Source organism: Tiliqua scincoides, chromosome 2 (genome assembly GCF_035046505.1).
Source record: "Tiliqua scincoides isolate rTilSci1 chromosome 2, rTilSci1.hap2, whole genome shotgun sequence".
NCBI lineage: Eukaryota > Metazoa > Chordata > Lepidosauria > Squamata > Scincidae > Tiliqua > Tiliqua scincoides.
Window position 1 is genome coordinate 58,522,242 of NC_089822.1, and position 25,591 is coordinate 58,547,832.

The following is a 25,591-nucleotide window of genomic DNA, read 5'->3' on the forward strand; positions in this document are numbered from 1 at the left end:
AACTGGAGAGGAAGACAGAAGACACATCTTCCCAGGAGCAAAAAAGCCACAGTTTGAATCAAATGTAATTGATTAAATATGACATAGGACATAAAGGTGCTATGTTAGGAAATGGAGTTTCCCATCAAAACAAGAGAATAAAATGCACATAAAATGTCATTGTCCCATGTTCCCTAATTTGGGATCAGGTCAGAAGCATTCCAAAACCTGAGGTTTCTGATGCAGAGACTGATAGTACTCCAAGACTGTCAACCACAGTGATCCTGGCCCCGATGCCACTTGGGGGTCACAACCGTGAGCAGCTGCCACTCCACCAACCAGACTGCTGCTCCACCCACCAGTCCCACCTGCTGCCTCCCTTCAGGAGGCCTTCTGAGGGCCAGAGAGGCTGTGCACATCCTCCCTGGCCCTTAGAAGGCTTTCTAACAGTATAAAAACGTCGCTTCCACTTTCTCTTAAGAAACCGGAAGTTGGGTTTTTTGGCCCTTGGAGGGCCTTGAAGACCTTCATTTGGGGAGACTGTGTGCAGCCTCTCTGGCCTGCCAAAGGCCTCTAAGAAGGAAGGCAGTGGGCAGGACCAGTGCGGAGGGGCAGCAGCCTGCCTGGTGGTGGCAGTGGGGCCAGGATCGACACTGCTGGAAACCAAGTATAAATTCTAAGAGGAACAGGAAAGGATGCATTTGCTTCTGCCCCAGCACTGCTACTTTCAAGCCAACGAGTGTGTGAAGTCTCTGAATATATATCATTTTTTTAAAATGAGAACCTCCCTTTCCAGATGGTTGCTTATATGACTAACAACTCCTGTAGGGCAAGAAAAGGAAGGGTGTTGCTATGCTGAAGCACCAGTCCTGTTTTTCTGCTTGTTTTTGCCCCTAGCCAGCAGTACTATTTCCACCCTCAGATACTTTGCTTTCCATCTGGTGTCATTATAAATGCCTGAAATTACACAGCATTTCATAAACTGCTGAATGTGTTCTGTGCATGAGAGTTGTTACGCTAGTGATTTATCACCATTGTGATATTAGTATTTTGCTCCCACACAAATGTTTCTCAAGGGAATGTTGTGCAGGTGGGTGGAGAGCATGAGAAAAGGCCACTCTTTCCAAATGATCAAGAGCCAGCAATGCTAGGTCTCAGCCATGCTGAAGGTTTTTGTTTTTTTAATTTAATTTTGCAACCCAAGGTGCAACAGCTTGTGCAAGGAAAATCAGTAACTGCCTCCAGACATGGGGAAAGTCAGCAGGATAATCATCACATTGCTTTGATTTAAATTAGGCTTACAGCCCAGTCCTAATCGGGCCTTACGCTGCTGGAACTAGTGTTCCACCGGCATAATGTCCTTTATGGTTGTCACAAAGTGCAACATTCCATTCAGCATGGCCTGGCCACTGCCACAAGCAGCGAGTGCCCAGGTGCATGTGCCAATAGACAGGGAAGGAGCCCCTTTGCCTGTCAGTCAGTGAGGGGGAACAGAAGGAAGGCAGGGAGGGGAAAGAATGGGGCAGGGAGGAAAGTGGATCGATTCCAGGAAGGGGGCAGTATCAGCAGAATACCGCTGCCAATATCCTAACTCCCTTTCCCAGTCCCAGTCCCAGTCTCAATTCATCTTCCTGGGCCCATTTGCACTTGTACCAGCCACAAAGCTGGCACAGGTCCAAGTAGACCCAGCAGGGTGACAAGGGGACAATGTTCCCTTACCTCAAAGGGGAATTCTTGGTCCAAAACTCCCCTACAGGATACATCGCAATGTGAGGAATTAAGTTGGATCGGCTATGAATTACATAAATAAATAAATAAAAACCTGGATATAAGAATCTGTACTTGGATGTAAACTCCACTTAGCGAAGTGGAATTCACTCCGTAGTAGTTGTGCTCAGGATTGCAGCCATAATCACAATAATAATAGCTATTTTTGAAAATTAATATTTGTATTTTTCAGTTTTCTAGGAAAAAAGTGTTGGGCCAAACAGTTCTAACTGGACCTAATACTAAGAGGGAGATGTGATGATTCCATATGCCTCTGTAGAGAGTTGAGCCGACCTTACTAGTCACTATGGAAAGGACGAACTGAATGAGCAATCACCTATTGCTTTTCTGGATGGAGCTGTGGAACTTGAGAAGCTAGTATTCTTTGTCAGTATTACTCCCACACAACATCCCTTCTGCATGAGACACAGCACAAGAGGTAAATTGAAATTAGCTTACAATACAACTGACACACCTTGTGCCCTTCCCTCCTTGGTGGAGCATCAACCTCACTGCAAAGTCTCTCACAATAGTACATGATTAGACAGTAAGGGTTCAATCCTATCCAACTTTTGGCACTGATGCATCTTTAACTGAGCTGTGAGGTAAGGGAATACATGTTCCCATATGTTGAGGAAGACTCCATGACTCTCCCCACCACCACAGCTTGCAGCACACACCCTGTTGGTATGGCTGCACCAATCCTGGAAAGTTCGATATGATTGGACCCTAAAGGCACAATCCTATCCTGCGCTGGAACAGGCAAGCCAGGAGGCTTGTGTTGTAACCAGCGTGAGATAGGGCTGCAAAGTTGCTCAGCAGAAGATAAGGGGAAACTCTTCTGCAGCCACTGCAGCCCCATGGATCTCTTCGGACTTGTGCCACCGCAGGAGGTGACACAAGTCTGAGGAGAGCGGAGCAACTTGAAGCCGAGCTCGACCAATGCAAGACTCACCCCACAAGCTGCCACAAAGGCTGGATTCAGCCTCCGTGTTCCAGCTCACCTCTGTGCGCTGGTGTGGCTTGCTCCCAAGGAAGGGCAAGTGTGCTTGTGACCCTCCTAGGCTGGCACATTGTGCCTGCCTAACTCATTGTTAGGATTGCGCTGCATGTTGTTGTTATTCCAAACAACATGAAACACAGTTGTATCAATTGCTCAATACACGTTAACAAGTCTCAGCCTGAGATCTAAGTATCAACTAGGTATCTGCACAGTATGTATGATGGGCCTAAAAGTGCTGGGTTTTTTGGAGTCCTGATGGTGTTATTTCAGTAAGCTGTAGTTGTTTAAAGTAATTTGTAAAACGTTTGAGATTGTTCCAAATGCCCCGATGACATTGGGGGCCACTTTGCTATGTTTTGTCCAAAGTCGTGTGATTTCAATGACCAGGTCTCAGTATTTTATCATTTTTTCCTAGTTCCTTTTCATCAACTCTGTCGTCTCTAGGAATTGCAATATCAACTAGTCAGATGTTTCAATTTTCTATTATTGTTATATCAGGTGTATTATGTTCAAGGTGTCAGTTCATTTGAATTTTAAAATCCCAAAGGATCTTGACTTGTTCATTCTCCAACACTTTCTCAACTTGATGTTCCCGAACATTTTTTGACGCTAGCAAATTACACTTTTTACACAATGCCCAGTGGATTAATTTTGTAGTTCTATCATGTCTGACTTTTTAATCTGTCTGTGTGATCTTACTACTTTCATAAATCAGATGAGACTCAGTCTTATCTTTTTCTTGGCAAAATCTGCACTTAGGGTTTTCACCTATTTTTTGGATTTTAACCATAAGATTTATTTGGAGTGCCTGTTACTGTTTGATTTTCTCGGTAAACCACTTTGTGAACTTTTAGTTGAAAAGCGGTATATAAATACTGTTGTGGTTGTTGTTGTTATAATAATAATAATAATAATAATAATGATGATGATGATGATGATGATGATGATGATGATGATGATGTTCTTGTTCCAGGACAATAATGTTCCAGGACAACACAGTCCTGGAACGTGCTGAAATCCCTAGCATGAATGCACTGCTGAAACAGAGACGCCTGCGTTGGCTCGGCAATGTCGTGAGAATGGATGATGGCCGGATCCCAAAGGATCTTCTCTATGGAGAACTCGTGCAAGGAAAGCACCCTACAGGTAGACCACAGCTGCGATACAAGGACATCTGCAAGAGGGATCTGAAGGCCTTAGGAGTGGACCTCAACAGGTGGGAAACCTTGGCCTCTGAGCGGCCCGCTTGGAGGCAGGCTGTGCAGCATGGCCTTTCCCAGTTTGAACAGACTGAGGCAAAGGGGCAAAGAAGGAAGGCCCATAGCCAGGGAGACAGACCAGGGACAGATTGCACTTGCTCCCAGTGTGGAAGGGATTGTCACTCCCGAATCAGCCTTTTCAGCCACACTAGATGCTGTTCCAGAACCACCATTCAGAGCGCGATACCATAGTCTTTCGAGACTGAAGGTTGCCAACACACAAAATGTTCTTGTGTGCCAAAAACCTTCAGTTTCTTTCTTGATGGTATGCAGTTTCAGCCATAAATATTCTCCATTTTTACGATCTTCAATAGTTTGTTATCGTTGGGGCCCTAGGTTTGTGAATTCTTTGGGACAGAGGCCTGATTTTTTGGTAAAAAATCAGTAAAGAGCCAATGTGTAGACTTCACTAGATATTTTAAAAAATACAAAAAAATAATAATAATAAAGATAATCCTGTCCAGTCAGTATCTGATTGTTCCTGTTGTGAAGCACTTTACCTAATAGAATTAATTTTAGTTGTCACATACAAACAGGACTATCACTTTATTTGGAAAGCTTATGCAACCTGAAATATTTCCCTTTCTCAACTATTTTACTGATGTTAACCTTGAACAATTGACAATGATTTTTGTTCTATCACAACAAGCTCTTTCCCAGGTTTTTGTGGGTTTGTGTGTGTGTTTGATTTTTTTTTTAACTGAACAGCCAAGCACCAGGCCCATCCAGCTCCAATGTTAGTAGACTCCCATTGCCACTAAAAGGGGGGAGGCAGTGCTAGTATCATGGAATTCCACATATTGTGAAAGACATGCTGGGAAAGCTATAAGTGAAAGAAACAAAACCCAGGAAAAATCAAGTTGGAAGAAGTAACTGATTGAAATAAAAAAAAAGGGATATGGGGAGGAGGGGCTTGATTCACGTCCGTCCGTCCCCCACAAGACACCTGAGACATCAGTCCACAGCAGCCATTTTCAACCACTGTGCCTTGGCACACTGGCGTGCCACGAGTGGTCCACAGCTGTGCCACAGGAATTTGATGGAAGGTCATTTATTAGTAGGGCCAACAGGGATGTAAGGCCCCCACTGGCAGCAGGGTGTGCCTTGGCTATTGTCAAAAACCTTCTGGTGCCTTGGCGGTTTTAGCGCCTTGCCAGTGTGCCCTGAGATGAACATCGCTGGTAGAGGCGCTCCGTCCCGCTTTGGCACTGGTCACTCCACCCACGGGGAGCTGGGACGCTTCTGCCCATTTCTTTGCGGTGTCCCCACCCTGCCTTTCAACTGAACACAAGTGTCCAGGACTGCAGCAAAGGGCACCATCCTGTATCCCGAAGGAAATCCCACCGTTCCCGCGGGGCTGCTGGGCAGGGCACTCTCGCCCAGCAGAGCCACAGCTGCCTGCTGACTCAGTGGGCAGCGCTGGCGGTGCTCCGCGGGGCTCAGGGCAAGGCCACTGGGAGGGAAGGCCCAGCCTGCTCCCGGGTCCGCGTGGACAGCAGTGCAGCCTCCGAGCCCAGCCCTCTGCGCGCCTGCTCAGAAGGAAGCCCCACTGCGGTCAAGGAGCCTGCTCCCGGGTAAGCGTGGACAGCAGCGCGGTCCTGAGCCCGCAGGACAGTCCTGTCCACGCCTACCCGGAAGTCAGGCCCGGTGATCCCAACGGGACTTGCTTCCGAGCAGGCGCGCGAGGCCGGCGCGGAGACTCAGAGCAGAGGCGGCCCGCTCGCCCGCCCGCAGCAGCCTTCACGCGCGAGCCAGTCCGGAGCCGGCGAAGTCTCGCGAGATCCCTGCCTCGGCGGCGCGGCGTGCGGCAGGTCGGGAAGCGGCTGGAGGTGGCGGCGATGGCGGGGACGGGGCAGCAGTGGGTGCTGGTGGAGATGGTGCAGGCCTTCTACGAGGTGAGTCGCGCCGCCTCCCTTCCCCTGGGCAGGCCGGGGAGGAGGCGGGCCGCTGGGCGCCGGAGAGGCGCGGGGCACCTGTCGGAGGCGCCGCGGGGGGCGGGAAGGAGGTCGCCCGCAGCCTAGCCCGTCCCAGCCCAGGCGTGTCTCCTCGGAAGCAGTGCTCGGGGGCTGCTCCCAGGAAAGGGTCCACACGCGCAACGGGCGGGCCTCGCAGGTGGAGCCCGGTGAGGCCGGCCTCTGGCTTGCCCTGGACCTCTGCTCTCCCGCACGCACAGCCACCAGCACACACACACATCAACACAACCATCAACACACACAGCCAGCAACACCCCCATCAACAGAACCATCTACACACACAGCCAGCAGCACAGCCATCAACACACACGCACACACACACCAACACAACCAGCCAGCAACACAACCACCAACACACGCGTGCGTGCACACGGTGCTCCACTGAGCCAGGAAGGGCCAGTCCCTTGCCCCCCTTCCCCACAGTGGCTCATAATCTAGATCAACCTTTTTTTTGTGCCAAGGCCCCAGTGAATTCTTATACACAGTAGGAGGCTGGGGACCCACCATCAATAACTCCACCCCTCCTGGGACCCTGCCCCCGTTACAGCCCACTCTCCACCCCATAATGTCCTTCCAGCCCTGTCCACTGTAACCCAGTGGTTCCCAACCTTTAGGAGCCGTGGACCACTGATGCAGAAACTGGAGTTGTCATGGACCACATGCAAGGCCAGCTGTGGCTGATCTGTGGGGAAGCATCTCCCAAGTGAGCACTGCCACAGGGACTACCGGAGAGGGCGGAGAATGGAACGCCCCCAGCCCAGCCAGCATTTCAGTCCATTCTCCACCCTCTCTGGTGGCCTGTGCCTGCTCAGCAAGATAGTGGAAGTGATCAAAGGTGATTTTTTTCCTTGAGACCCCAGGGACCATTTTTCAGGGACTTGCAGACCACCTGTGGTCCACAGACCACAGGTTGGGAACCAGTGTTGTAACCAAATATTCTTATTAGAGAAAACAGGAAAAGTTACCATAAAACCTGGCACTAGTAAAAGCTATTTTAGCACAATTGCTAAGAACCTGAAACACCGTCTCACACACATGCCTCCCCCTTTACCTGTTGGTGCTCTAGTCCAGTAGTCTTCAACCTTTTCCATTCGCATAAGTTGCCACAACACCACAACTGAGGCTTTGTGACCCCATTTGAGTCCCCATCCCAAGGTTGAAGAACACAGATCTAGATATTCACAGTCAACGAAGGAAGTGGCGGGAGGCAGATCAGGGAAGAGTATGTGGTTTTTGTTTTTTGTTACATAAGAACATAAGAACAGCCCCACTGGATCAGGCCACAGGCCCATCTAGTCCAGCTTCCTGTATCTCACAGTGGCCCACCAAATGCCTCAGGGAGCACACAAGACATGACCTGCATTCTGGTACCCTCACTTGCATCTGACATTCTGATGTAGCCCATTTCTAAAATCAGGCAGTTGCAAATACCCATTATGGCTTGTAACCCATAATGGATTTTTCCTCCAGAAACTTGTCCAATCCCCTTTTAAAGGCCTCTAGTCCAGATGCCATCACCACATCCTGTGGCAGTGAGTTCCACAGACCAACCACATGCTGACTCTTTTCTTTTGTCCTAACTCTCCCAACACTCAATTTTAGTGGATGTTCCCTGGTTCTGGTGTTGTGTGAAAGGGAAAAGAGCTTCTCTCTATCCACTCTGTCCGTCCCCTGCATAATTTTGTATGTCTCAATCATGTCCCCCCTCAGGCGCCTCTTTTCTAGGTTGAAGAGGCCCAAACGCCTTTCCTCATAAGGAAGGTGCCCCAGCCCAGTAATCATCTTAGAGTCCAATCCTATGCAACTTTTTAGCACTGGTGCAGCCACAGTGCAACCCCAAGGTAAAGAAACAAATGTTCCCATACCTTGAGGAGACCTCTGTGACTGCCTCCCTAACATAGGAAGCAGTGCATACCCCATTGGCACAGCAGCACCAGCACTGGAAAATTGGATAGGATTAGGCCCTTAGTCGCTCTCTTTTGCACCTTTTCCATTTCCACTATGTCCTTTTTGAGATGTGGTGATCAGAACTGGACACAATACTCCAGCTATGGCCTTACCATCAATTTGTACAATGGCATTATAATATTAGCAGTTTTGTTCTCAATAACTTTTCTAATGATCCCAAGCATAGAGTTGACCTTCTTCACTGCCGCCACACTTTCAGACGAATCCCGTTCATGTGTGGTCCCTTTGGGTCGGCACTTTCATCAAGCTGTCTATCACGACCCCAAGATCCCTCTCCTGATCTGTCACAGACAGCTCAGAATCCATCAGCCTATATGTGAAGTTTTGATTTTTTGCCCCAATGTGCTTGACTTTACACTTACTGACATTGAAACGCATCTGCCATATTGGTGCCCATTCTGCCAGTTTGGAGAGATCCTTCTAGAGCTCCTCACAATCACTTCTGGTCTTCACCACTCAGAAGTGTTTGGTGTGTCTGCAAACTTAGCCTCCTAGCTGCAAACTTAGCCTCCTAGCTGCTCAACCCTGTCTCCAGGTCATTTATGAACTGCATACCCTAAGTCTCCAAGGAGTTGAGGAATTGTTTTCTCTTCCTTGAGACAAAAATCAAGACACCATTTGCCTGTGTTTGGTCAAATTGTGGAGCTGCTGTACTTATGTTGTCCTATCAAAACTTGTCAAGCACTTGGATGAGAGCAATTTTAACTGAATTCTTATGCATTTGTGCTTTGAAGTAAGCCCTGCTAAAGACAATGGAGTTTGCATTTATAGTGCTGGGCAGTAAGTCTTGCTTGCTTTAGTAAGTCTTGCTTACTAAAGAATTATCAGCCGAATCCTTGGAAGGGTCAGGTTGGCTCTAAGATATTGTTAGGCATCCAAAGTTTTCTGAAGTTGTGACATCTTGATAAGAGGTGGTTCTAGGGCTGCATTCTAGGGCTTCAGGCTGTAATCCTACACACACTTACCCTAGTGTAAGCATAATTGAATTTAGTGGGGAATACAGCCTGAACCCTTACATGTTTATTCAGAAGTAGTTGCCCTGTAATGTAGTGGACTGATACTTGGGTAAATGTGTTTAGGATTGTTGTTAAATTAGGGTTTCTGTAATCCAGTGCTATAACACCCGTAAATCCTGCAGTGTATCTCATTTTGGTTCTAGGACCTTTTTGTGTCAGTTAAATTTAAGAGATTGGCCTGGCCTTCTGGGCTCTGTGCTGGAGCCCTTGCTATCTATACTCAAAAGTCCCAAGTTCAGTCCCAGGCAGCACATAGAAGAGTCCTATGGAGAGATATCCTGGTGTCTGGTCCCAATCAGAGCAGATGACACTGGGCTAGATGGATCCAGTGGCCAGACCCGGCACAAGGCCACATCATGCCCATATGACTTGCATCGTCTTGGTGGATGCCCTATCAACTTTAAAAAAAATGTTCAGGTCGTTTAGAGTTCTATTTGTTTTGCAACATAATCTATCTTCTGAAGGTATCTAAAACAAAACAACTTCATATTGTTAGATTAGCCTCTAAAATATAAAATTGTGTCAGACCACACATACCTATATCATAGCAGTTTGGTTTGCTGACAGGCGGTTTGTTGATAGACAGTTATTGGCTTGGGTGTAACTGTAAGGCTATTCCTGAAACATGAATGCATGACTGTGGTGTTCATCATAACCAATACACTTTTCTTTTTGGAAGAGAAACCTGACCTTTTGGTCTGTGCTTCAGAGGTAGAAGTGTGCACTTAATTTTTTTTTCAGTTCCTTAAGTGTTGACCTAGTGTTAGTTTGGTTGATCTTGCTTGAGTCCTATGAAAACTACTGGTCATCTTCTGAATTTGTACTTTTTAATTATTATTATTTTCCAAAAACAAATATAAACAGACATACATAACATAACACATCACAGTACACAAACACACCATTGAAGGGTGCAGAAAATCATACATCACTATAGCGAATAAATCATTACATATATCCGAATCCAATTCTTCTACATTAACCTCTTAATATCATTTATCTATCGTGTGTGTGTGTGTGCGTGCGCGCGCGCACACACATACACACAATATATTCATCTAAATGCCCTGTCTTATACTTCCACAACTTCATTTTCAACCAAGCATAAAATGATTTCCATTGCTCAATCCGTGCCGGTTTTGCTGTTGATCCAAGATCTCTGAAAGTCTATTTCCGCCACATTCATTATTTTCTCTATTAATTCATCTTTCATTGGGATTTTAGTGTCCTTCCAGTATCTAGCATATAAAATCCTCGCTGCAGTTAATATCATAATAAATACACATCATTTTCTTTATCTATGATATCTAAAGTAATATTGAGCAAGAATAATTAAGGTTTCAACAGTATAGTAAATCCACCTATCTCTTGTGTTAAATTCCTTACCATTCTCCAATATACTTGCATTTTTTACATGTCACCACATGTGAGAAAGCGTTCCTTCCTCACATTTACACTTCCAACAATTTTTTGATACACTCTGTTTCATTTTTGCCAGTTTTTTAGGTGTCATGTACCATCTATAAAACATTTTATATGCATGTTCTTTAAAATTTGTTGCTCTAGTAAATTTTATATTGTATTTCCAAATCTGTTCCCATTGATCTATTGTGATATTATGGCCTATATTTTGCGCCCATTTTATCATACATTCTTTTATTGTTTCTTCTTGCATCTCAAAATCCAATAAGAACATATACAGGCCTAGCCTATTTATACACGGATTTTTTATACACTGATTTGACTCAACACGAATGGCCACTGGAAATGAGAAGGAATGTGCTGATCCCTGGAGAAGGGGAAAAATGCATCCCTTTAAAATCAGTTTTAAAAACTGAACAGTCCTTTAACAATAGCCTCCTTAATATGAGAGAGAGAGGGGGGGGGCAGCTGGCTGACAGTCCATCAATCCTTCTCTCTCCAGGCGACCCCTCCCTTCCCCCTGAGCAGTGAAAGAAAGGTGATCACTTTGCATTGGTGAAGGGAGGGGCTGAGTGAAGCATTTGGAGAAGACTGATTGATGGATTGTGATCTTAATGACTCTTTTCTTACATCACAAAGGTCAGCAAGGCTGTTTTTAAATCACCAGAGCAAAGAAACTTTGTTTTCTAAATTGATTTGCTATAGTGCGTTTTTTGCCATCCATGTGAGTGCTTGGAAGGAACAAACACGAATAATGAGGCTCAACCTGTACATTCTTTTGATATATTTTTCTTTCGTTTCTAAAAATATTCTGTCAAATGGCATCTGTTCCATATAGAATCCTTCTTGTTTATCTTTCCCAAATCTTGAATCTAGTTGTAAACGAGTCCACCAGTCCATCTCCACACCTTGCCTTAACAATTCTTCTTTTGTCTTTAATTTCCCATCTTTCTTCAATAAATTTTCATATCTAAGCATATTTGTTGTGTCTAATAAATTTGGTTGGGTACGTGCTTCTAGTGCCACCACCCATTGGGAGTTTTTAATATACATCTGTCTTTGCATTTTAGCCCAGATCCATAATAAGGATTTCCTTAGTATATGGTTATTAAATCACTTATAGTCATTCGCTTTTCCATACCAGGCAAATGCATGCTATCCCCATTCAAGATCATGTCCCTCCAATTTAAGTATTCTTTGATCCTCTAATATAATCCACTCTTTAATCCATAATAGTTTAGCCGCCTTATAGTATAAAAACCAATCAGGAAGCCCTATACCTCCTCTTAGTTTCACATCTTGCAAGGCCTTCGTTTTAATTCTTGGATCTGAATTTGTGCTTTTGTATAGTTTGGCCCCAACATTTGTTCTGATGACAGGGAGAGATTACAAGTAAAGGAACTGGTGGGATGGCAACAGAACACAATGAACTGTACAAAAGCATCACGTAGATTGTGTTGTAAATTATGCCAGGTGTGCTCTAGGCATTGCTCACTTGCATTAAAGTCATCCATTGTTGGTATGCCATTCAAATACGTCACACCTTTTTAAGTTCGTTCTAGTTTGATCAAGTCCAAGTTTTAGAACTGCAGTTTTAAAACTATTGAATGCTTCTGTTTCCTTAAAGTTATGGCATAAGGTTGTATCAAGCATTTCTCCTTCAGTTGCTGTCTCATCATTTCCTGTCCTGCCCCTCTTAATATATCTTATGAAGTTTCGTGGCTCATCTCAACCATGCTGCAAGTTGAGCGTAGCAGAAAAAAGCATAGCAGAAATAATGAATATAACGTTTTTAGAATGTTGGTCATTGGGAAGTTATTAATGTGCAATCAATTGTGTTTTGAATTTATAGGCTCCAACTTACCATCTTATTTTGGAAGGTATTTTAATCCTATGGATAATCAGGCTGCTTTTCTCCAAAACATACAAGCTTCAAGAGCGATCTGACCTCACACCTAAGGTTTGATGTTTTAAAACAGTCTTTACGCATGTTATTCCTATAACATAGAACTGGGGTTTAGTACACTAGATGGTTGTAATGCCTGAAATAAAATCCTCCATGTAATTGTAGTTATGTTTGCAAGTCCCATAGATGTCAGTGGGATTTAACCATATCCTAGTGCCATAGTATAGATTACAGTTGGGACTTCGGTATTCATGGGGGTTCTGTTCTGGAACCCTCTGCAGATACTGGGGTCCTTATTTAAAGGGCTTTAAAAAGGGGGGAAAGGTGCTAAAATCACATTTCCTACCTTTGCATGGCCAAACCGTGCTGTTTCCCAGACTGTAGAGCTATTTCAGCACTCAGCGACCCACTTCTGGGTTGCAGAGTTTCCTTGCTCCTCCCAGGTTTGGCCCAGGATGCATTAAAAATAAAAAAGCCTGAAAGGAGGCACTAGCAAACAACTGCTGGGATAAAGAGGGACTAGTGCAGCATCTCCTGCCATCAACCAGCAGGCAGAGTTTTTGGGAAAGCTCATAAGTAGAGTATGAAGGTGACAAGCCCTTCTATATTTTGACCCCCTTATTTGCTTCTCAGAGTTATACTGTTTCTGAATACAAAAATTCCAGTTGCTAACAGCTATGAATAAATGCTTTCTCTAATTCATTTTTAAAAGCTATCTAAATTAGTGGCCATTACCACACTAGTATAAATTTTGTGTTAGTGTTGCAGCTTGATGAAGAAGCATTTCCTTCAGGCTGCTGGATAGCTTCCTGACTCATTCATTCATAGGAAGCTCTCTTAAACTGAATGAGACCTTTGGTTCACTTAGAGCACGATCCTAACCAACTTTCTAGCACTGGCATAGCTGTGCCAGCGGGGCATGTGCGGGGCATCCTGCAGTTGGGGGCAGTCACGGAGGCCTCCTCAAGGTATGGTAATGTTTGCTCCCTTACTCACAAGTTGCATTGCCCTTATGTTGGTGCTGGAAAGTGGGTTAGGATTGCACCCTTAGGTAAAGATTGAAATGTAGCTCTCCAGGGTTTCAGACAGGAATATTTCTTTATTCTATCTGGAGATCCCAGGGATTGAACCTGAGACATTCTGTGCATAGAGCATGTGTTCTGCTGCTGAGCTGCAGCCCTTCACTGCTGCATCTTTAACATTTTTCCTTAATCACCATCCTAAAGTATCTCTAGTTTAAAGATGAGGCTTAATGTTGAAATGGGAGGGAATACAAGTACCCAGAGGTGTAAACAAGGGCAGAGCCTGAGGGGCACCTACTCCAAGGGCGCTACACCAAGGGGGCACAATATTTTACTCCACCCCCTCTTTTGTAACTTCAGGATTTTTCAAGGGGGAGCCCCCACAAAAGAAAGATAGGGGGCAGCAGCCAGATCATGAAGTAGCAGCCGCCAGCATCTCCTCCTTTTCCAGACAAACCCAGAAGTGATGACACAGTGTGACATCATGACATCACTGCTCCGGGTGCTGGAGCCATTAGATACGCCTCTGCGTATCTAATGTACTTCAGAGGTCTAATGCTGTTGGGCCCTGGGAAACTGTAGCATACATTTCACAAATGGAAAAGCAGTTGTTTTTTTTTACTTCCCAGTAAGATGGTGGCTCTTAAGGATAATCATTTGCTGCTTTATAACTGGTTTTGTTTACCAGGTCATATCCTGAGTCTCTTTTCAGCTATGTTCATGCTCTTTTCTTTGTCCTTTGAATTCAGTGTTTTAAACACTTGTACCCAAGATAGGAAGTGACAATGAAAATTACCTGTTTGTCATGTTAAACTGGGGTGTTCTTTGATAAACAGAATTACAGTGTCTTGTCAGAATGTGTGATAGATGAGTTGAAACTTGGCCCCTAGTCTCTACTAAGACTTGAGTAAATGTACCAACAATCAAGCAGTGTTTTACTATTTTCATAATTAAAAGTTACTAGAACTTAATTTGTTGGCTTCTGTGTGCTTTAGGAAAAGGAAGAATTGATCGAAGAATGGCAGCCAGAACCTCTTGTTCCTCCAGTGTCAAAAGATCATCCAGCTCTCAACTACAATGTTGTTACAGGGTAAATACAGAATGCAGGAATGTACTATTCAGTTTATATCCCAGTCCTATACATGCTTACTTAAAATTCAATCCCATAGCTTCCAGTCATTGCTTCTTTGTATGTACAATTAGAACTGAAGTTCACTTAAAAAAATCATTATGATAATCTTCTTGCAACTTTGAGAATTGGAATGGATTAGAATTCTGTAGTTGAGTTATGAAGTACCTTGCGTAGGCACAAAGACATAAAAGGCTAAGGGTGCAAGCCTAAAACATGGGAAAGCCCTCTTTCCAGCACTGATATAAGGGTAATGCAGCTCTGAGGTAAGGGAACAAGAATTTCCTTACTTTGAGGAGGCCTCTGTGACTGCCACCCAACTGCAGGATGCAGCACATGTCTCATTGGCACAACTATGCCAGTGCTGGAAAGTTGATTAAGATTTGGGCCTAAGTTGCTTTATTTGCAATAAAACAACCTAATAGATTTCACAAACTTGTCTGGTAAAATAATAATTCACAAAAGCTATTCTGAGTTATCAGAGCTGAACTTGATAAATTGAATTAATTTCAGAAGATAGCAAACAAAAGTCAGAATGTTTTTCCTGTGTTACTATGGACTCCTGAATCCAGTAGTTAAGCCACAAAATTTTGGTGATTTCTGCCTTGTGCATACTGCAGTAGATTGCTTGTTTTTTTATTTACAAACATTAATAGAACTGTGTTCAGTGAGGAAAGATTGAAAGTCGTTCCTTGGTCTTGTCAAAAAAAAAGCAAGCAGTTTTGATCTAGGATGTGTTTTAATTACCTTCTTGTAATGATGTCCTTCATATTTCAGGAAGATTTCATTCTCTCTCTCCCTTTCCCCTGCCAAACAAATACCCCAATACACTTTAGATATCTATTATTAAATCTGAACTTATGTTTGAAAATGCACTGATACTCCATTTTAGTACATGAAGTCAAATGATGTGCATGTCACTTCTAAGTTAAGTCCCAGTGAGTTCAGGGAAACCTGATATCAAGGAAATGTATAAAGGCACCTTAAGGTTGAGGAAGAAAAATCAGTCTTGTAGTTACCCCACTTCTCTGTAAAGCTAAAACCACTGACTTGTCTGGTGTGCTTCTGAACAGCCCTTGAATTATAGAGAGTTATACTGCTCTATATACTCAGTGTACTCTATATACTCAGTATAATTCAGTTATACTGCTGTTGGAATTTATGGTTGACGTGATCTGTATTGCATTTCCACTTCCTGGGATTAGTATTTCCTGCTATGAATCATTCTCAGAGTAATTTCGTACAAGCTGATATAAGTTGTCCAGTAATTTGAATTCATTACGTTATCTCCTGGAAGGTTTGAGTAATATGACTTGAGTATAATAACTTACTAATTTATTACATTTTTGTTCTGCTTTTCCTTCAGGGAGCTTATAAAATGACTATGATATGTGGTAGACTTGTTGGCTTGTTGCAATAAATGAAAGTGATACATGTAATTATGCCCATATAGAAATCAAACTTCCCTTTTTTTTAACCAGCAAATAAAAAGAAATGTGATTTATTTTGCTTTTGCAGAATAAATAAGTACCTCTTAATATGAGAGCTAAAAGTATTTATGGAGCTTTCATATGTGTGAAATCCTGAACAGAGGTTTGTACGTGATTTGAAACGGATTATGTGGCTGACTGACTACCTGTGAGGAATTCATTGTGCTTGTCTGAGTTATTACAACGAGAACTATGTTGAATTGGCTTTAGTCCTCAGTCATGTAATAAGATAGGCTGTCTTATAGTTTGGTGTCTGGTTAAAATTGGGAAACAGGAAGTAGGAATAAATGGTCGGTTCTGGAAATGAAGGCAGCGGTAGTGTCCCTAAACCTGTACTAGGATTTGTGCTTTCCATTTTTTCATAAATCTGGAATCAGAGGTGAACAGTGTGGTAGCCAGGTTTGTAAATGATATCAGATATTCAGGATGATGAAACTGCAGGCTCTGAAGAGCTCTGAAGAGCTTCAAGCGCTTCAAAGGCATTTTTCAAATTAAATGTATAGACAACAAAATGATAAACGAGGATCAGTGTAAGTAAGTATAAAGTGACACTTAAAAAAAATCCTAACCTTGAATGCAGTGATAGGTTGCAAACTTGCAGTGAAAAAAGATATTTGGGTTGTGATGAATGTATCAGTGAAAATCCGTGTGTGATAGCAGTGAAAAAGGCTAATTATCTTATAGGAGTTATTAGGAAAGGGACTGACATGATACACTAAGTATTCTGTTGTTGATATGCATTGATGGTGCTTCCACAAGAATATCATGTACAAGATAGTGTTTATATTTTGAAATTTATGGGCTGCATTTCTTCTCTGAAAGCAGCATAATTGTAAGAACCGTTAAAAAAAATGAAAGAAATAAAAATGTCATATTTTAAGTGATGTACAACCAAGTCAGCAACGTGGTAAGAAATGGTTTGTTGCCTTCAGAATTATTTGTGAAATTCTCTGAGATCCAACTGCTATTGGTAGCAGCATCTTTGACTTAGTGAAATTCTTTTCTGGTTTTAAATAAGTTCTTGTTTGGATCTGTTTCATGAAAAGTGATCGCTAGGATTTCCTGAGGGATACTTTTAAAAAGTTGTTTACTTTTATAATTTAGTGTTTGTGCATAATATCTATAACTGTTTTATTAGACAACAGTAGGAAATACTGAAATTACATTTTTAATACAAGTTTTTTTCAAGGATAATGGAGCATTCCTTGAAAAGTACAAGGCATAACTTCATCAGCTAGGATTGCTGTTGTCTTTGACACAGAACATATGCTAGTGATATTAAGGTTGCTTTGCTAAAATGACTTACAGCCCAGTTCTGTTCAATGACCTGCATAGAGTGTCACAAATGTGCCCTAAAGCACATTTGCAGCAACCGATAAGTAAGCAGTGCCAGTGGCCTGTGCCAATCTGCCGGTGCTGAATTCAGGAGCACCTCCCGAAGGAGCAGGTAAGCTCCTGCCAAGTGGGCAGTTGCAGAAGGGTGATGGGAGGGGAGGGTGATTCAGACCTGGAAGGGGGGCAGGATCAGCTGCACCCACATACACCGTATCCTAATCCCCCTCCTGGTCCTGAAAGCCTGACGTGGGGCTTCTTAGTCTTGGGCTGGTGATTTCACTACTGCAGATCCAACTAGAACCATTACTCAGGCTGGGGCTCCACATGGGGTAAGGGAACATTGGTTCTCTTACCCTGAGGTGACCTCCAACCTGCTCAGTCCTAGTGCTGGATACGGTGTTGATCAGGTGGCCCCACTTCTCCAACTCTGGTTACGGTTGGGCTGTCCATAGTTGATATTAACAGCAGAAGTGGACAAATGCAGATCCACCCTCTTTACCCGTGGGTTCAAAACTCATGGATTTGACTTGCAGCGGCTTCCAAAACCTGCACTGGAAGTGTGTAATTGTTCATTTTTTTTAGGCCGCCAACTCATAACATTATTGTGAACGGCAAGGAATGCATTAACTTTGCATCATTTAATTTTCTTGGACTTCTGGATAATGAAAGGGTTAAGGTAAGTGAAATGTAATCCGTCAGTCTTACAATTTCACAACATTGTGGCTATGTGAATTGTCTACCCAGATTTCATTCTTTTGTGATAGTAGAGATTTATTATTTGCAACAGAAATTTCTTGTGAAGATTCCAAATAAGTTACTGGCTCCAACGACAGTGAGGCATTTTGTCGCTATAAGGCAAAATTGCTTTGGGTTTTTCTTAATTTTTGTGTTTGGATACCTAAATCTCATTCGTCCCCAACTAGAACCAACATATTTCAAGCTACTGTGAACCCTTATATACGTACCCTCACTAGTAAGATGGATACATTCACACCTTTTCCTGGGCATGATGTAACCATACTTGGTTCCCAGTAAAATTTTCCTCTTTCTGTTTGCAGAACTGGATGTTAAGATATGTCATTTGTACTGTAGTATTATGTTTTAAAACTGTTTCCTCTGCTTGTATTTCTTTAAAGAATGCAGCCCAGGCTTCTCTGGCAAAATATGGTGTCGGCACTTGCGGCCCTAGAGGATTTTATGGCACTTTTGGTAAGTATACCATGCTTCACTATTGTACTATACATTATGATAGGTACTGATACCTTAAGTTCACGTGAACAATGTGGGAAGCATATGTTCATAACTTAGGGCCCGATCAATCCCAGGCCAGCGCTGGTCTCTTTTGCACTGCCCAGGAGACAGTCATTGCAAAAGTGCCGTAAGGCACTTTGTGGTTGCCAGAAGGACAGAGGTGCCAGCACGGAGGCCAGATGCTGGCCTCTGCTATTCAGAAGAACCCAGGGGCCATCAGTGGTAAGTATCCTACCAAGCTGTGGGGAGCTGTTCCGGGCGGGCAGAGAGAAGGTGGCCTGGGGCAAACTGGGCTTGGGAAGGGCAGGAAGGAGAGCAGTTCAGGCCTGGGAAGGGGGCAAGGATGGCAAAGGAGGTTGCTGCCAGATCCTATTCCCCCTCCCACACCTGAAAGCCCCTTACTCAGATCTATTCAGTTGAATATATTTATGATTAGTTTCAGTAGAAGTGGAGGATTAAGGAATTGTACCAAAGACCACAGAAAAGGTGAGGGTGGGAATTGTTTTGGGGAGGAAGGAATAGAAGCGAGAGAGAGGCTCGATGTCATGTGTAGGGGCACAACGTCTTCTATAATTAAACGTTTCACTGTATTCTTAGTTACTGCTTCCAACTCCAGGATTCTCTATGCGAGTTCAGGCAGGCCTCACTACAGCGAAATGATTCATTGCAACACTGAAACCAGGATTGCTTGCTGCCTGTGCACTGATCTTTCAGGTGGTGGTGGTACTTCACACAGTGCTTAATTTGTCTGTGAAATTAATTGCCACACAATGTACTGGTGACCACTAGCTTGGATGGATTTAAAATGGAGTTGGACAGATCTGTGGCAGATAAGTCAGTCAGTGGCTACTAGTGATGCCTTTCATGATCCTGCCCTTCAAAGTGGACCAAGGCACAGTTGCTTATTCATGAATAAATGTGCACATGCTGCTCCTTTCGCTTTCCATTCAACACAGTAATTTTTCTTGTCAGCTATCAGCTTGCCAGTTTCGGAACCCACTGGTGGGTCCTGACACACAGTTTGGGAACGACTGGCCTAGGGGCTGCTATTTGGCCTGCCTCTTGAACTGTTTACTTGACGTGCAGTTCTGGCACGTCAGGTAAACAGTTATGGATTCCAAATGCTATTAGAAAAGGATGCCTGTGATTTAATATTTCTGGCTGTTCCTATCTACAGGAGCTCTAGTGCTCCGGTACCAGGTGTAGTGTCATGGTGAAGACAGAGCTTCACACTGTGACTTCCCTGCTTCTAAACTTATGCCTCCCAAGAGGCGATAGGCAAGCCACTCCCTCTTGCCTACAATATGAGGATAATGTTTACCTAGTTGTAAGAGTACATCATGTTAATTCATGTGAAGTGCTTTCTGTATTCCCTGAGCTGTTGGCTGTGAAGGCAGTGTTTGGAAACAGCTTCTAAACTCTTCATCTCTCATAGCTTCCCTTACCTTTCTGAAGCTCTGACTTTCTCCATTGTGCTGCTACCCATCATGCTGTCTCTGTTTAGAAAGTTGAAAATCTGTCTACGATATTTATTTAAAAGATTTTTATCCCGCCTTTCCTTTTCCGGAGCAAATGCCCGAGGCGGCAATATTATGAAATCTGGTTGCTTCAGGAAGTTCTGACTTCCTCAGTGTGCGTGCTTGGTTTTGTTTGCAGAATTTGACTTCCTTATAAGTGGGATACATGGAATCCTATCTGGGTAATGTCTTAAACTTGTTTGAAGAGTCATACTTCTCCCTCATCCTTGCCTGCAGGCTCCCAGAATTGTCTAGGACATCCAGCTAGGACATCCTGATGGAAGCATTGGTTGTAATAAAGACTAACTTTTAAAGAAGCCACCAGAGGGCAGTCTGATTTCTGGAGGAAACACTTGGAGTGCTTCTTGTCTACAGGGTTGTGTTTGCAGAGCCCCTGGCATACTCTATCTGTGCAGTAATCAAGAGGTTTGAATCCTAAGCCTCAAGCAAAGGGTTTCTGTAACACAAATCCTGCTCTGAAACTCTCGGTCTGTGTTTAATCACAGGATGTGAGGGTGTTTCACATTCCTCTTCTGTCTCTGCAGAGCGTGATGTAGACAGCAATACAGCGAACCTAAACATTTGGTTGATCTTCCTCGTGGTGTAACTTTCTGGAAGTGCTAGACTCCCTGGTGTTTTAAACCTGAGGGTTGGAAATGCTTCCAGGGGTCCATTTGGGATTGTTCAGATTTCAGAAGGAAACTGTTCATCTTATCAATGACATTTTTTGGCATTGTGAGTTGATAGCTTACAACACATAAGACTGTTTCCTCTTCTTTCGTTCCCCCTCCGCCCTTTCTCTCTTAACCATTTAGATGGGAGTAAAACTCCCTCTAATTACTGGAAGATAGGGAGTTGTGGTGAAACTCTAACCCTTACGATAATCTACATTGTTTTGCCTTGATCCCCTTTCTAGATAACAGATTTTTTCCCCCCTTCAAAGCCATATGGTTTTCAGTATGGGTGAATGAAATTTCTTCCTATGGTAGAGGATTAAATGTATATACCATCTTCTTAGCTTCTGGTATTTCCTTATGTTTTAGGCTGGTAGTAACAATGTGTGTAGAAATATCTGAAATGTAAGATCTAAGCTTTCGGTGCCTTTGTCTTTAGAATTTAATATTTAATTCCCTCAGGAATGCTAGTCATCCTGTTTTGCCTTGATAGACTTTGGCATGTTTGTTTTTTGATGGTTTAGCTGGATGGCAGATCTTTGGCTGGAGAAACTGGCAGTCCTCATTACTGCTGCACACACACAGACACAAACCCTTCCATAAGCCCCAAATATCTGCAGATGACCGGGGACTGGTTTCAGATGATGGTTTGACATGATTTTTCTAGGCTGTAAAGGAAGTGATTATTCTAATTTTGGTAGGTCAGAGAAATATTTTACATACCAAGGAAAGTATAAATGCAATCCAGGTGGGCACAGTGCCCAAATGTGAAGGAATCTACCAGGGCTCAGTAAAGCTCTGTCTCTCTCCCTGCCCTTGCTTTTGGTGGGAGAATGGGAAGGAGACATTGGAGACATGCACAGACCTCCCATTGCTGCAGGGCTGCTTCACATTATCTACCATATCCCCCCATTTGCTTGTATTGGCAGATGGATGGGGGAAACAGAACTTTGTTGAGCGTATGGTTGGTGCAGCCATGCTCAACTTTCTTGTTCCCTGTATTTCACGCTAAAATTATTGTGCACATGGATTGCAATTAGATTAGAATTGCAGCTGGTGAATGAATGAATGAATGAATGAATGAATGAAGTAATACCAAGGAAATCCTAGAAGAAATTAATGTTTCAGCTGGACAGTCTGCACAAGAGAGAAGTTCAACAAAATGGTTAGAAGGTGGAAAGGCAGGGAGGAGGGTGAATGAGGGAAAAATTGAACATTGAAAAAACAGACATGAGAGAAAGGAGCGAGTGTCTGGAGAAGAGATTTAACTCCCCTGATTGCTTTTTTTGGTTCAACTAGGTTTTAGACAGTCTGGAGAACTGCATTTGGAATGCTCTGTAAAACTCAGAACCAATAAAATTATCTAACAGCTTCTGAACAAGCCTCTGAAGCACACTATTGTTTCCCTCCATTTTAAAAGACTGAACTAGTTTTCCTCCAAAGGCCCACTTCAGTAATCTCTTTTCCTTCGTGTTTCAGTATTTCAGATAGGTATTTCAGTACAGTTGAGTTGCTATTAACATATAGCATTTAGGTCCCTTTTAAAGACAATTCAATCAGAAACTAAAGTGCTTAACATCTGGTAGAGTGATAGACTGCTGGTCAGAGCTGCCTTCCTTTTTTTCAGTTTCCTCAAATAAATTTACGGAGTAGAGTGATGTTTTACACTAATATCAAAGGCATGACTGAAACTGAATTGATTTTTGTGTTAATTATTTTTTTAAAACAAGCATTCAGTTATAAATGCATCAACTGTAATTCTCAAACAGATGTACATTTGGAACTGGAAGACCGGCTCGCCAAATTTATGAAGACAGAGGAAGCTATCATATATTCATATGGATTTGCTACAATTGCCAGTGCTATTCCTGCCTATTCAAAACGAGGAGACATTGTATTTGTGTATGTAATCTTTTGCATGTAATCTTGATATTGTAGAGGAAAAAAAATCTGGAGGATATTTTTCAGTTGTCTTTGTCACCACCCATTCACTGAAGGATGCCAATGAATGGGTGATTTTTGAAAGTTTGAGGTAAAATTTAATTTCTTTTTGAAGGCACCATCTCACAGCTTAGAACAGATAATAATCTTAGGGCCAACTTGCAGGATACTGCTGGAAAATCCCTATCCAGCATCCTAGGCTGTGTGCTTGCATGCATGGAACATATGAACCAAATAATTGTGGCTGTGCCAGTAGCAATTCTTGTGACTCCAACAACTTGAGAAAGTGCTTCTGAAATCATGACTATTCTTTCTATGACAGTGATTGCTGGTTCACATGTTCGGTGTGCAAGTACCTTCCATGTATGGTAGAATCTTGGGTGGACAGAGTGTTTTGTAAATAGCCTTTTCGTCCTCTTGAAAATCAAGAAAACACTTCTGTTAAGCCAGAGACTCTCTTCCTGCTTTGATCACATTTGCTCAAAGCCAATTCAGCCCCAAAAGTAGTTACAAAAGACATGCAGGCTTGGACTATGAATGTTCATGGGCGGGATTTCCAAAGTGGGTTAGGGTACAGTGCAAGTACTCATGGAAGTAGTGTGTCTCCCCCACTCCCAATCCTGACTACCTCTAGGTCTAGAGGAGGAATAGCCATGTGACCCGATCAGTTTGTAAAGTAAAGCATGTCACAGATTTGACAGCAATAATTTCTTCTATTGCATCAGTACTTTTCCTGGCTCCTGCAATCCTAAGAGGAGTTATCTGCTGCTAGCAATTACTATGTACAACCCACTTATTCTCTGTGTAATTTCATACTCAGGAAAGATGCTATTCAGAAAAAAAACAACAGCAGCTATTTCCATGTGTTGAACTAGAGGAATCTATTATCTGTTTTAATGAGTGTGTATCAGCTTTCAATCTTGATTTAAAAACCAATCTTATTATTAAATGTGACGGATCTATTAAGCACTGTAAAAACTCCTTGGTAGGACTTTTCTTAGAAGGAGGTGGGAACTCCTCTCCAACTGTTAAGAAAATGTACCTATACACTTTTTCCGTACTGATTTAAATCAGTGCTTCACTTAAGATCGCTTATTTGATCTTGTCAGTTTCAAAGCTGAGTCTTGATGCTGTTTTAAAATGCTTGTTAAAGTGCAGTTTTAATCACTTATGAAATGCTTTTAAAATGACTACTTGGTTTTAACTATCAATTGATGTTTCAAAATAAATTACTAACAGCTGTTCAAATGCTTTGCCAGTATCCCATAGGTTGTAGTTGGGTTAGCCAATCCAAGAAGTCCAGTTGACAAGAGTAGTTAGAATAGATTTGCGTAATGTTAGAAAGAAATCTTGTCTGGAGCAGGCTTAACTGGGCTGCTCACACTGGATGCCATCCATACTATGCTGCTGGCCCAACCAGTACCAGCATGAGGCATCTTCCCTGCCCCCTCACTGAAGTCCTATGAACAACCACTACTGAAGGTTGGAGGCCTGTTTGGAAGTCCTGGAGGCAATGGCTTGGGATGTGGTGTGGAAGGCTGCAGGGGGAGGGACAAAATATCCAGAATCGGCTTTGCTGATTCCATTTCACAGCTTCTGGATATTTTCTCCTCCTATCACATTCCATTCCATGCTTTCCTGAAGTTCCGCAGGTCCTCAGCAGTGGTAGGGAGGACTCTGAGAGGGCAGATGTCTTGTGCTGGTGTGGAGCTAGCAGTATACTATGGATGTCACTTGCTGTCTTATGGACCAGTTAAAGACTTCAGAGACCACCAATTCAGGTTTCTGCCACAGGAGTGTTGATTGAAGCAGACCATGAAGAATTTTAATTGTGGCATCAATTTCCAGTTAATTTCTGGTTCTAATTCAAAGTGCTGTGTTTGACGTTTTGACACTGTAAATAACCTAAATCCAGAAGACCTCAGGGGCTGCCTTCTCTCACATGAATGTACTCATATATCTTGTTCCCAAATTGTTAACCATGGCTCCCAGGGAGCCCTGGAAACCAGCCAGGGGAGCCACAGAATCCTCATGAAAAACCTGCTACCCTATAAATGTATAGGATTCTAGCCCTATTAGGGAGCCATGGCCAATGGCCCAGTAGGTCAAGGGAGCTGCCAGTTGAAGAAGTTGAGAACCACTGCCATATGTGAAAAATCTTTTTTGGAAGCCCTGCTGTGGGTCCATTTTGCTGTTGGGTGTGGAGGAACATCACCTAGGATAGGATCTTTTTGGCAGTGGTTGAAAGACTTTGGAACTCCCTACCTAAGAAGATTCACTCCATTCCCTCTCTTGCTTGATTTTTTGATGTCTTATGAAAGCTCTCCTTTTTCAAAAGGACATTTTGGTTCTTAAGTTTGAAGGATATTTTGTACTGTTATTGTTCACATCAGCAGCTGGGAACAAAAAAAATTATTAAACAGCCATGTATAAAGTATGCTGTGAAAGGAGATCAGCCTTTAAAAGGCATTTTAAACTATGTTCTGCTAAGCTAAGGGTGATCTAACAAAACTCTGTATATTTACAGCGATGAAGCCGCCTGCTTTGCCATTCAGAAAGGATTACAGGCATCAAGAAGTAATATTAAGTTTTTTAAACATAATGATATGGCTGACCTTGAGCATCTGCTTAAAAATCAGGAGATTGAAGATCTAAAGGTACAGTTCTTTTGAACAAATCCATGTGCAGTAGGTTGTACTTTTTAACTAGGCAGCATTTTTGGACTGTTTCATTGCTCATTATTTTTTCTTCTAAGTAGTTCTGAAAGCTGAATACTGTTTAACATTTGAAATATGTTTCAAATGACTGCTGTGTTTCATTTACGATGATTGTGTTGTTTAGAACAGGGGAAGGGAGGGAGAAAGTGATGTAATTTAACAAACAGAGGAGAAATCTACAAGGAGAATCATAGATACATAGTTCCTCTGTTTCTTCCTGTC

At 42.9% G+C, this 25,591-nt stretch overlaps 1 protein-coding gene across 1 annotated transcript in view; it reads left to right on the forward strand.

Moving 5' to 3' along the window:
- The first annotated feature begins 5,566 nt into the window (after positions 1 to 5,566).
- The window catches only part of SPTLC1 (serine palmitoyltransferase long chain base subunit 1), a 36,669-nt gene continuing 16,644 nt past the window's right edge, over positions 5,567 to 25,591 (forward strand). Inside the window, exons 1-7 of the mRNA XM_066613968.1 lie at positions 5,567 to 5,903; positions 12,240 to 12,347; positions 14,311 to 14,405; positions 17,852 to 17,945; positions 18,406 to 18,478; positions 22,481 to 22,613; positions 25,180 to 25,309. Coding sequence (XP_066470065.1) covers positions 5,847 to 5,903; positions 12,240 to 12,347; positions 14,311 to 14,405; positions 17,852 to 17,945; positions 18,406 to 18,478; positions 22,481 to 22,613; positions 25,180 to 25,309 — 690 coding nt within the window. The 5' untranslated portion in view covers positions 5,567 to 5,846. The remainder of the gene's footprint in view (positions 5,904 to 12,239; positions 12,348 to 14,310; positions 14,406 to 17,851; positions 17,946 to 18,405; positions 18,479 to 22,480; positions 22,614 to 25,179; positions 25,310 to 25,591) is intronic.